Source organism: Musca vetustissima, unplaced genomic scaffold (assembly GCF_032173495.1).
Source record: "Musca vetustissima isolate MV318-11 ecotype Yass unplaced genomic scaffold, APGP_CSIRO_Mvet_v1 utg3481, whole genome shotgun sequence".
In the NCBI taxonomy this organism is placed as follows: Eukaryota; Metazoa; Arthropoda; class Insecta; order Diptera; family Muscidae; genus Musca; species Musca vetustissima.
In genome coordinates this window covers 122306-136202 of record NW_026876628.1, presented here as the reverse complement: position 1 = coordinate 136202, position 13897 = coordinate 122306, and the positions used below count along the sequence as shown (strand labels likewise).

At 35.9% G+C, this 13897-nt stretch overlaps 1 protein-coding gene across 1 annotated transcript in view; it reads right to left on the bottom strand.

Moving 5' to 3' along the window:
* The window catches only part of LOC133321178 (centrosomal protein of 162 kDa-like), a 50288-nt gene that overhangs the window by 17542 nt on the left and 18849 nt on the right, over nucleotides 1-13897 (bottom strand). The window contains exons 2-4 of the mRNA XM_061530266.1: nucleotides 7589-8741; nucleotides 7312-7519; nucleotides 6616-7244 (exon numbers count right to left, since the gene is read on the bottom strand). Of these exons, the coding sequence (XP_061386250.1) occupies nucleotides 6616-7244; nucleotides 7312-7519; nucleotides 7589-8741 (1990 nt within the window). The remainder of the gene's footprint in view (nucleotides 1-6615; nucleotides 7245-7311; nucleotides 7520-7588; nucleotides 8742-13897) is intronic.

The following is a 13897-nucleotide window of genomic DNA, read 5'->3' as shown; positions in this document are numbered from 1 at the left end:
GCATAGGGTACTCAATTGGGTGTAGAATTATGTGTGCTAAGCTTCGTGGAAATCGGTTCAGATTTAGATATAGCTCCCATATATAGTTTCGTCCGATTTAATGTAAATGGTGTACTAAAGTCCCTGTATATCGTTCGATTTGGACGAAATTTAGCATAGCGTACTGATTTAAGTCTAGAATGATGGTTAAGTTTCTTGAAAATCGGTTCAGATTTAGATATAGCTCCCATATATAGTTTCGTCCGATTTAATGTAAATGGTGTACTAAAGTCCCTGTATATCTTTCGATTTGGACGAAATTTAGCACAGTGTACTGAATTAAGTCTAGAATGATGTGTGTTAAGTTTCGTGAAAATCGGTTCAGATTTAAATATAGCTCCCATATATAGTTTTGTCCGATTTTATGAATGTATTGCACCCAAGTCCCTTTATATCCTTCGATTTGGACGAAATTTGGTATAGCGTAATGAATTGAGTCTAGAAAATCAGTTCAGAATTCGACACACCTCTCATATATATTTTCGTCCGATTTTATGTAAAAGATGCACCAAAGTCCCTATATAATTTTAGATTTGCACGAATTTTGCAGAAAGACATGAGTATGATCCTTCGAGGGAACATTGTACAATATACCCAAAGTGGTGAAGGGTATCATATAGTTGGCCCAGTCTGAATTTACTACTTTCCTTATTGGTTTGAATATAGTTTTTGATAAATAATTGAACGGTTAATATTTTATCAGTCCTTAACAATCCCTTTTTTATCAGACCTCGTATCTGTCGGCAACATGGACTGACAAATTTGTAAAGTAGTTTTAAGTTCTCGATTTTAATTTTTTAAGGTTTTCAAAGGGCTGGTAAATCAATACCAATGCTTGTTAAGGTATGTAGCTTTGCATATATGTATTTGAAGATGTAAAAAAGAAGAAAAATAATTTACAAAAAATGTTTGTTATTGTTTTGTTGTTGTTTTTTGTAATTCAAGAAGAGTCCTTATTTTTGATGGCGGGCATGATAACTTCTCACTGGAACATCGGAATCCGAAAATTCCAACGGTGTTAGAAATAGTACATGTCTGGCTCTCGTATGAACTAGGATTATTGACTTCGCTCTAAAATTAACAAAATGGCGGACCTTGAAAAAAAATATTTTTGTTAAATCTCCAATTTTTGACCAAAACCCAAGTTAAAAAATAAGGAAGATCTTCACCGATTGACTTTATCCTAGTTCATACGATAGCTATACACTCACAGAGAAACGTGTAAAAATTTGGAATCAGGGACCGAAAATAACAGTTATTTTTTAAAATGCGAACAAAAAAATCTTCATGTTAGAGACATGGGACACCAATAGTGTCATATACCAATAGATTCGTACTGAGGAGCCCATTAAGGATATTGAGTGATCTTGAGAAAACACTCTCAGTTCCCATGTTAAGGATTATTTTTTAACGGAAAAAATAAACGTTGATTTTTAACTGTTAAAAATGATTTTTATTTTTTCCGTCAAAAATAAAAGTCTTTTTGCGATTTTTATTTTTTCCGTCAAAAATAAAAGTCTTTTTGGGACTTTTATTTTTTCCGTCAAAAATAACAGTCTTTTTGGGACTTTTATTTTTTTCCGTCAAAAATAAAAGTCTTTTTGGGATTTTTATTTTTTCCGTCAGGAAATAAAACTATTTTTATGTAAAGAAGTTTATACAACTTGTAATCAGTTATAAAATTACAATTTATAAATCTCTGCCCTTATTACAATAAGTGTACACATAAGTAATCAAGATCAAAGGTAAAAAATATTTGTTATAAATTTTTAAAAAATAGTCTAGTGTACCAAATCATGAATATAAATTAAAGAATCATTCGCCTGACTATTAGGTCAAAGGTTATATAACTGGTACCAAACTCTATATGTTTATTTACGTAAAAAGACTTTTATTTTCTGACGGAAAAAATAAAAATCACAAAAAGACTTTTATTTTTGACGGAAAAAATAAAAGTCCCAAAAAGACTTTTATTTTTGACGGAAAAAATAAAAGTCCCAAAAAGACTGATATTTTTGACGGAAAAAATAAAAATCCCAAAAAGACTTTTATTTTTGACGGAAAAAATAAAAATCATTTTTAACAGTTAAAAATCAACGCTTATTTTTTCCGTTAAAAAATAATTAATTAAAGTGGATTTTTTTATTTAGGTCACATCATAACAGTTATTTTTTACCTGATTTGATATAAGTTATAACCGTTACGGTCCCTGTTTGGAATCGATTGGGTTATTAGTTTTTGAGTTATCGTGCCCGCCATTCACAAAAGAGAAAAACGCGTTTAAAGTTTGAGAAGCCCTTCAGCCGTCACTTGATGCTGACACAATAAATCGGCTATATCTTCAAGAGTTCTTGAGATTTTCACTTGAAATTTTGTAGAGACATTAGTGTAGATTCGAATTAAGTCAAGTCCCCTTAAATCATATTTTAATAAAAAAGGCAAATATAAAGCGTGTGTTTACCACTGTGCATCGTTTAGCTCATGAACCAAAGCTTTAACGACAAAACAATTTCTTGTTAAAAAAATAAGAAAATACAAATTTCTTGTTAATACTGACCTTTCTCATAGCGTTAAACTAATAATCGTTAATTTCATGTGAAATTTGAGAATTGCGAAAAATGACAACTGTATTTATTACAACACAAAATTGCGGAAGATAACGTCACCTCATTAGGTGGTTGAGACTCAACCTCTTAGAAAAATATAATTTTTTGGGAATTAAATGTCAAGGTCCATAATTAGTTTTAATTCCAAGGGCTACATTTGATCAAATGAATGTAGGTGGTATTAGAAAGTGTTTTCAAATTAGTTGTATTTTTTCAACCAATCAAAACATTGTTAGATATTAAATCCAATGAAACAGTTTCCTTATCATAAATTGTTTGGCATTAAAAATGCATTCACCGAAAAATTTAAATTTTCCTCGAACTGTCACCAACCAACCAGCAACGTCGTCCATTACAACTAAAGATATATACTGGCGACCTGACGTATGCAGCAGCATATGAGTTGACTTGTCGGAAATATCTATCCAAATGCTAGGCACATACACCTCTTACTGATAGCGATTTTTGTGCTACCTGAATTAAATTACAATCGAATACAATTAAAAACAAAACGAAAGACTATCACATCCACCCTGCGATCGAAATACACAAACAAATTGAAAACAAAAAATGCATTTGCCAAGTCACATTTTTAACAGAAATGCATTTTTAATTTACATGTAAATGTTACATTAATTTGAATGAAATGTCAATAAACGGGCAAAGCGATTATAATTTATGGTGAGACAAAAAATATTATTCCCACATTTTTTTAAATTAATGGTAAATAATATTGGAAGCTCAAAATACACCCATTAAAGATTATGTTAATAATTAATAGTCATTTATAACTTAACTAGTTGAGGGAGTTGGAGAAATTTTATAAGTTGCCCGAATCGAAATGAATTAAATTTGATTTTTTATGCTCACTGGGAGTAGAATTGAATTTAATAACGGAATAAAAGATTGACAACATTGTCTGGAGAAATTAGACAAAAACTGTGTTATGTAATTATAAAAGTTATTAATAATCAAAATGAAAAGATAGATAATTAATGACACTATGATATAATAATTTAACGCACGTGCATAACAATTCACATTATGTTTTCCCATTTAAGATAGTAGTTAGTAGACAAACAGGTACAATTTTTTATAATAACTTCGTGACTCACACATACATAATTTCACTGCCATTATTGTTTTTCAAAGAAAATGAATAAAATTCATTTAGAAAGTTTATGGAACAAATAGTTGAGGAAATTACGGAAAACACATTTTAGAGATTTGATAGAAATGCAAATACATAGAATTTTTGGTTATGATGGCCTATAATGGCCTATTGCATTATAAGAAGCCGAAAAGGTTTCTTTGTCAATTTCCGAAGTTCTGCCGGCTAGCGACCTTGTTCTTGCTTCTCAGCTTTTTACATAATGCAGTTCTTGCGCAGAAGACTTGAAAAAGCTATAGTTTATGGTTGGGCATTTATGTATGTTCTGCGGGGGCATCGTTTCGGCCGTCCATGTGGTGAACAGTATAGCGGATATTTGTATATTCCCACGGCGGCTGGTTCTATATACCGGATTGACGCGGAGAAAAACTTGACCAGAGGCTGCCACCTCAACATATACATCTACAATTAAACATGTGTCAGTCAGTGCTGTCGACTAATATATAACCCCAGCCTATGACTCACGTATTTAGTACTCCCGACTTTTATGGCGGAGGCACCAGAGATGATGGACCTACATATATAAACTTATTGTTAGTACAACGCAAAGGTGAACAGACTGGCACTCTGTACACCAAGCAACACATGTTACTCGCCTACGCCGATGACATCGATATAATGGGCCGAACATTGCGAGCGGTAACAGCCACCTTTGAACAAATTGAGAAGTAGTCTGCCAAAGTGGGTCTGGCAGTAAATGGCGAAAAGACCAAGATTATGGTATCAACGCGCAAGACGTCCAGTAGACTATGACCAACTGTGGAACTTGAGAGATAGAGCTTCGAGGTAGTCAAATGACATCAGATTTGTTGGCTAACAGATGCGAATATGGTCTAAGTAAGCAGTTGAGAAACAAGGCCACCTCCGCCAGACCAAACTTACACTTTACAAAGCGCTGATACTATCCGCGCAGTTATTTGGATCTGAATCAGGGATACTTGCGCAAGCAGATGAGCAGCACTTAAGGTGTTTGAGAAAAAAATTCTCCGAAAAGTCTACGGGCCGATCTGCGTCGACGGTGAATATCAGCGTCGAATGAACCACGAGTTTTATAAGCGGACATCGACATAGTCAGACGTATCTAGTTGAACATTCCACTTGTTTGATATTTAATTAACGGTAAGTAGTGGCCCGACTGGTCCCATCTTCGGACTTCATCTGTACTTGGTAAAAATATTAAAATTTGTAAAATTGGAATGAATTTGGGTATGCCATTCGCTTTATGTGAGATTTACAAGTTTTCAAAATATTAGGTTGGGGAAAAAGAAATCCATTATTTTTATATGAACTATAGCACTTTATTTAGCATGCTTAGGAATGTCCGATTTGGGCCAAATATGCACCGCTTTGTTGTTATTTTAAAGGTGACTTCATAATGCCTCTCTCATAGAAGTACTGCTCTCTATTTGCAAAAAACTTTAGGAGACGATTTTCACAATCAAGTCGCTGACTGTATATTCAAAAGCCACTTATGATTTTAGAGTTGCTATATTTGATTAACCTTAATTCGATAACATTTGTTGGGTTTCAGAACGTAGTCCAAATATCCAAGTATTGCTAATTTTTTTTTAAATAGAGAATATCCGTTATATAGAGACCAATCCACAATTTAGACATTTGGTTTTTTTAGACCTGTAATTTTACAAGTTAGAGAAAGTACATAGGTTGCACTGAATCTGTATCCCACTATTGTGGGAAGGGTAAATTGATAACTTAAGGTATCGCTCATCTTTATATTTTATTTGCTTGCTAATTTATGACAAAAATATTATTATTTTGGAGAAATTTAATTTCTTAATAAAATTCATCATGTTTATGCCAATTTGAAAGTTGCATATTTTGCTCAGGGCTACAAAATCTGAAGTAGAAATGGATGAATAAGCATTTTTTTTAATTTCAATTTAATATTGATCGCTCGGTCATGTGTGAAGTAATATCTTTTTCACTTTTGTGATTTGAAGTGGTTTCGGATAAGAAGAAATTGATAAAGACGAAAAAGATGCAAAGTTGTTCCGACAAAAGCGAATAATGATTTGACATTGACTTGTGGAATGATTTGACACTTTTTGTCTGAGGCACGGATTGTCTGGGTCAGTGATCGACAGTTGGTAAACCTACTGTCGATTCAACAAAGGCTAAAATCTGAAATTCGACTGGTTTTATTATTTCAGGCAATGAGAAGAAGGTACAGTACATATGTAACCTAAAATGTTAAATTCTAGTAACACCTACGATCGGAAAGGACCTTTAATATAAGCTTATGTATAAAAATGGACATATAGTGAAATATTTTTTAGATAAAGACCTTTATCTTCTGGGAAACCTGGAATACGAAGATAACAATAACACTGAATACGCTACTAGTCTAGTGGAAAACATCCTTTAAAAAAATCACGCCAAGAGCTGTTATAGACTAGTGGAAAATATTCTTTAAAAAATCCACGCCAAGAGCACTAATAGTCCCTCAAAAATATTCTTTAAAAATCCAGCCTGCAGCTGAGATAGTCCTCATCGATATTTCCATAATTGTGATTGAAGAATGTTTGATATCTTCATATATAGATTAACAAATTTCCGATACAAAAGTTCCATTTTCAAAACTACGAAGCCCTTTGTGACGGATAATGCAAAAGTCCGTTTAAGAACTCTAGGCTTATCCTGATTATTTGCCTTATGGATTCTCCCACGAATATTATGTGGTGAGATACCAAAGTCAATATATTTTTCATCTTAAGGTGCGGATTCAAAAATTCCTCTTATTTCTATCCTAAGTCATTGTTGACTCCTCCCAATACTCACCATCTTTCTCCTTTTGGATTTTCTTTATTGTCTTCTTGCATTCGTCCAATTCGCGGGTTAATCGCTGCATTGCCTTATTCTTAATGGCCAAATCGACACGCATACCCCGTATGGTGGCCAATAGATGAGCATCTTCTTTGGCATTGAGAGCTGCCTGGGCAGCCGATAAAGAAATTGTCGAATCCGATTGTGAGACAGGTAATTTTGAAGCAATAGCTGAGGATAAATGTTGGCCGGCAGCGGTGGCCATTGGTTTTCGTATACCACTTTGTTTGGAATTTGGTCGTGAATTATTGGGTGTGGAATTGGCGGTGCTGCTGGTACTAGAGCTCGCGGATAGGGCTTGTGCCACTGCCGTACCAATTGTATTGGTACTACTATCACGGGTACATGCTGAAGTTGGCTGGGTTTGAGTGCTAGCAGTTTTGCGTATTATTTTTGGTTTGGGTTTGACGGTTACCGGGGGAGGCGGTGTTGGTGCCACAGGTGGTGCTGCTGCTGGCACATAGGGTTCTTCGGTTTGTGTACAATTATTGTAGAATTTTTCCGCCTTCTTCGAGACAAAATAGTCGAGAGTGCGTACTTGTGATTCGATTTTTTCATTTAGTTTTGTATTGATTTCTTGAAGGCTGTGAGGGGAAGAAGAAGACAATATTAATATTCAATTTTATTGTGGTTGATTTTAAAATACCTTACCTTAATACTTGTGTTTCCAAATCGGCAATGTGTGTCTCATATTTGGCCTGCACCGAATTGAAACGGGCCTGAACATTGGCAAGTATTTGTTGGGCTTTAAAGTCTTGTTCTTTGGCATCGGCCTCTAATTGAGCTATGCGCTGTTCCAATAGCTTGCGGCTATTGCGATCTTGATCATTGCTGGACATTCCACCTCCCTTGGCGGCAACTATGTGGGAGAGAGAGGAAGAACACTATTAGTTATTGAGAAAAGATACGGGAATGGGAAATACTTTACCTATTAAGGCCGATACTGAGTCCGGGTGTTTGCGCATAAGGATCCTTTCCATTTCTCGACACTGCCTCTGCAAGTCTTGTATGGTTTTGGCATCTTTCTCCTTCAGTTCCAAGGCCCGTTTACGTTCTGCCCTGGTCTCTTCCAGTTCTGTCTGCAGAACTTTTTGCAATTCCAAGGCCTCATCACGATCATGCCGCGCAGCCTGCAATTCAGTCCTCAATACATTGGCACATTCATTGAGATGTTGTACATCGAGTTTCAACATTTCCGATTCTTCCTGCAATTGGGTATTACTCTCACGTAATTTACGATGTAGTTGTGACACCGTGTCGTGTTGTATCCTAAATGACTCCAATCGTTCTTCGGTGTCTTTGAGTCGCTCCTGCAGCTGTTCTATTTCCAATTTGAGAGCATGTTCCCGACTGAGGGTAGGCTGTTGCGGTACGGTTTCAGCAATGGGCGATGTCAGGGTGGAGACAACGCGTACCGGTGATGAATTGACAGATTTGTCGCAATATGAACGTGTTGTGGTGCCAATGCCAATCGATTTGACTTGTGGCCTGTGTGGAGGGGGCTGTGTGGCACTACTGTGGCCTGTCAGTAACGATTGGCTGCTAACACCACTATCGGGTGTAGTCATCGATGATCGGCGCCCCAGATAACTGCCGGAATTACAACGTTCCCTGGTGGCGTTGTTAGTTGTGGTGGTGGTCGAGGTATTGGCGACATTCTGTCCTGCCAAACGTTGCAGCGGACTAGCCAAAAGGTTTGGTGTTGAGGCGGTTTGTTTTTGCAGCGATTGTGCGGAGCTGTTGCTAATATCAAAGCTGGGACGTCTAGCATTGTGGCCACTATATTCAATATGCATTCCATGGCCACCAAGTTGTTGTTGTTGCTGCTGTCCCATAACCGTACGTGCCGAATTTATTGATGATATTGAAGAGAATGTGGAATCATTATTATTGGCAGACGAGGATTGATTTACCCGCCTGGTATTCAATGGTGGTGGCTGTGGCGACATGTTGACAGCAAATTGGCGGCCTCCTGGTTCATCCGCACCATCATCATCATAATCGCCACCTTCCTCGGCTTCTTCATCTTCATCATGGACAATTAATTCAATTGTTTCCATTGCCTCGGTTATTTCTTCGATCTATAGAAGTTCGGAGAAGAGAATCAAATGAGACAATAAAAGAAATTAATAAAAAATAGAAACAATAACAACAACAGAAACACTAAGAAGAAGATTACACACATAACTATAATCGGATTATTATGAAAGAATCGAATCGAAGTGTATGAATGGTGCATGGATAAATAGATGAAATAGGCTTTCACGGTTGGTATGGTGGCAGCCATGGAATGGATATTGGACCATTGTACTATAGGATATTGTATTAGGGAAATATGTACGTATGTATGTTTGTGTACATGTGTATCTAGGCGGACTAATGGAAATTCAAATGAAATGGAAAGTGATGCTGATGCGCTTTTTTCTTCATCCATACATCGGTCCGTCCATTGAAATTTCACACCTTTAAGTATTCTATTGTTCGATCATTGATGTTCCCTGAAAAATATTCTTTAAAAAATCCACGCCTGAAGCCTTGATGTTCCCTGAAAAATATTCTTTAAAAAATCCACGCCTGAAGCCTTGATGTTCCCTGAAAAATATTCTTTAAAAAATCCACGCCTGAAAAATATTCTCTAAAAAATCCACGCCTGAAGCCTTGATGTTCCCTGAAAAATATTCTTTAAAAAATCCACGCCTGAAGCCTTGATGTTCCCTGAAAAATATTCTTTAAAAAATCCACGCCTGAAGCCTTGATGTTCCCTGAAAAATATTCTTTAAAAAATCCACGCCTGAAGCCTTGATGTTCCCTGAAAAATATTCTTTAAAAAATCCACGCCTGAAGCCTTGATGTTCCCTGAAAAATATTCTTTAAAAAATCCACGCCTGAAGCCTTGATGTTCCCTGAAAAATATTCTTTAAAAAATCCACGCCTGAAGCCTTGATGTTCCCTGAAAAATATTCTTTAAAAAATCCACGCCTGAAGCCTTGATGTTCCCTGAAAAATATTCTTTAAAAAATCCACGCCTGAAGCCTTGATGTTCCACTGAAAAATATTCTTTAAAAAATCCACGCCTGAAGCCTTGATGTTCCCTGAAAAATATTCTTTAAAAAATCCACGCCTGAAGCCTTGATGTTCCCTGAAAAATATTCTTTAAAAAATCCACGCCTGAAGCCTTGATGTTCCCTGAAAAATATTCTTTAAAAAATCCACGCCTGAAGCCTTGATGTTCCCTGAAAAATATTCTTTAAAAAATCCACGCCTGAAGCCTTGATGTTCCCTGAAAAATATTCTTTAAAAAATCCACGCCTGAAGCCTTGATGTTCCCTGAAAGGACCAGAAACAATAATCAAACCAAAAAAAGACAAAAAAAAGATCTGCAGCAGCATTTATGTAAATGCCGAAAGCTACTGTCACTTTCAATGAAAAGTGATACCATTTGGAAGAGTCTTGAGTCGATGCCGCCAGAAGAAACAACCAACTAACATCCAGTAGCAGTAACCCAAAATAACATAGCATTACAAATTTGGTATTTATTCTCCCATCCTCAATGGCTATGGAGTGGAAGTCCTAACCGACAAAACATGCCAATTGCCATGACAATAGCCTTAAACTTGTTTGAAGGATCCTCGCCGAAGTTGTCTTTGCGTGAATTGTTGAGGCTGTCTTTAGTTACTTGGTATGATCCTACCATTGAGTGTGTGTGTGTGTGTGTCAAAAACAAGTCAATTGTTGATTGCATGCCATTGGACAGCAACGACTGGCTTCCTTGCAATCGTACGTTCGTTCGTTTACTTCTAGCGGTCTGATGCCTCATTAAACTTAATAAAGTATTTGAATTGGTTTTATTACTCTGGCATTTTTGTTCGTGGGGGCTTTACTTTGGCCACAAAATACAACAACCATAACAAAGATATATGAGATTTATAGATAAATTAAACAAACCCCCAAATACAGTGGCATAGTGGAACAAGCATTTAAAAAAATGCCTTTAGATTTTTTAGTAGATTTTGGTTCTACGAATATATTTAGGGAATTTTAACCTTGACGTAGATTTTTTTTAAAAAAGTATTTACTCATGGCGTGGATTTTTTATTGAATGTTTTGTACTTAAACTTCATTTAGGATGGTTTTCTTAGAGAATATTTTTTCCGTGAACTCTTCTGAGGGTGAGGTTCATAAATAATATTATTCCTGGGATTATCTTCTCTAGGCGAAGATTTTTATCAGAATATTTTTGAGCCACCATCAAAGAAATCTTTTGAGGAACTATTACTGCTCTAGGCGGGGAATTTTTAAAGAAAACTTTTGAGGAACTATTACTGCTCTAGGCGCCTATTTTTTAAAGAAAACTTTTGAGGAACTATCACGTGGAATTTTAAATAATAATTATAATAGTTTTTTATTTCATATATTTTGTATTCCCTGTGAACCACTGTAACCTTCGCCGCTGCAGCTGCTCATATGTAAATGTGTGTAATCACAAAACTATATGGGACTTGGTTGTGTTATCGTAAACTGTTAATCTTAAATGGCAACAAGAATTGGATTTTATGGTGCACTCTCTCATTGTTGGCACAACACATTTCGAACAAGTGGATTTTTGGCACAGGGCTGTATCAACAGGAAGGGTAGATAAATCTAGCAGATAACGAAAGTGTGCGATAGTGCGCAAAGTAGGGGATTTTTTTATTTGCAGGGAATTTTCATAGTAAACAAGACGTGGTAAGGATGGGAAGAGATGGTCAAATGTTGTAAGTGGGAGGCTATAAAAAATATATGTAAGGATACAAAATAATATATATGGTCCTAGTCGCATTTTCTTAAAGATGTGGCTCTAATTTGGCATTCCGGGTTTTTTGATGGGTGTATTTTTTTGCGTTAATATTCCCGCATCATTTTGTGTGTCTATTTGATTTTAGAATCTGTAATTTGGTTGCAGAGCGATTTTAGGTATTTTGATTTCCCAGGAATTTAAGGAGGCTTTTAACTTGCTCATTGCTGAAAATGCTCATATAAAAGTGCTTCTAATGATCTTCTATAAAACATCTTCTACATACCAAAACACCAGTCATAGGCTTTTCATGACCAATCAATGATTTTTAACTTTATGAAAGTTAACCAGTCTAACTTTCTGATATTCTCAGCGGGGCAATATTTCGTGATATAGGCTTTTCATGACCAATCAATGATTTTTAACTTTATGAAAATTAACCAGTGAGCGGGGCAGTATGATACCCTACACAACTACCACGAAAATCTAACTTTCTGCGGTTCTATATTCTCAGCCTGGGCAATATTTCGTGATTCAAATCTTGTTTTTCCGTGGTGAATATTTATGCCATAAAATAAAAATTTGTTCACTTTAGATTTTGGTTGATTTGACCCTCGGAATATTGACCCCTTATCTAAACAGCCGTTATAAGTATTTGGCCAGACCCCCTTCACAGATCGCTATATAATAATGGCCTCAACAGATCACTTCCGAAAAGTACAGGTGTCGTCTGCAAATTCATGAGCGATCAGCGCTACATTTCCGTCCACTAGTGTGGTAATGGTAATACAAAATAATATCACATAACGTAGACCCCTGTACCTGTAAGAATATAATTGGTATCAATTTTAAGGTCGTAGTGGATGACCTTTAAATTGATATACCATCAACTTGACTTGGTAAATGTTGACCGATCTTCAATAAAACAGTCGTGTTTATTTTGCACCTTTCTAGTGAATATTTCGTGGTGTTTGTGTCATAATCGTGGCCTCTAGAGCGACCAGAAAAACAGACAAAAATAAAGTTGTTGGTCCATTTCACCCCCTAAATATTAAAGTATCATTACCAAAAACAATAGGGGACTTCTTTGGTAAGAACCCATCCTACATGCAAAATTTCCTGAAGTGGCTTTGAAAATTTGCATTGCGATTTGCAGAGTTTTGATTAAATCGGTTACGCCAATTGCTTTATATGAGTTATGGACATTTTCAACATTGTAATCCTTTGTGGGGAAGATATCAGAAAGAGGTGACAATAATCCTCTTCTTCGAACCAGACACATGCTTAGCAAAAATAATAGTTTGTGCAAATCTTGGACCAGATCGGATACACCGGTTTACTAATATTACACATACCGTTATTCGTTTTGATATCTATGAGTAAAACGTCACCTGTAGGTATTTTATATATAGTACCATTCATGGACGTACGCAGGCCCGGGGAGCCAACCTAATACTTTGGGGAGAGTGAACAGGAGTGGACTGATGGGTCCCATCAGGCATGATGTATGCTTGGTAAAAGTATTACGATGTGTAAAATTTGCATCAAATCGAACATTACATTCGCTTAGCATTAAACTAAAATTCTTTGACTTTGTGTGGGAGTTATCGCCGATTCCAATCTTCGAACATGATCAAGATTTTTTTGAAAATATTACAATTGGAAAAGTTTTGTCCGAAATGGACATTCCATTTTGATTCAAAACGTTGGCATAATATTACATGATTAATTTTTACTAAAATTTTTCCAGTTCCCTGAAGGAGTGCACCGATATTTCCTATCTTCGAATTGATTTATGATTTAAGAAGAATTACGATGTGCAAAGATTGGATGAAATTGGTTACTCCTTTCGAGAGTTATCGTGCACACCAGGGTCTAAAACCAATATTTCGATGAGACACATATTTTTCCGTATCAGCCTTACAGATAATGAGGATAGCCATAATGCTGACGGTATAAAAATTTCTATTGTACAGAGATTGTGGTCAATAATAATATCCTTATATAAGTTTTCTATAATACCAAAAAAATGAATTTCTCAAAAAAATTTAACTACATATTTGTCTACACCTCTGGCTACTTAAGACATTATTATCCCAATAGCAAAATAGACTTCAATTATAATGTGTAGGTACACCACACTATCACATATGCAGATTACAAACACACATGCAACAATATTCACATGTAAGACAAGAGCCAAGTACCTACTATCAAATGCAATTTCGAGTATTTTAGATGATGCTGTGGGGGTTGGTTGGTTGTTAAATTGCCTGTTCGATGTTTACATGTTTGTTCTGTTGCTGTTCATATGTTTGGGCTTTTGTGGCGGGGGAAATGAACAACCACAGCAACAGCATCATAAGATGTTGTTGGCCAGTTGAAAATAACATGACGGCTTTACTTGCCACCGCAGATAAATCAGTTTAATTTGAATGGGCAAACAAACAAACATACTTGGTC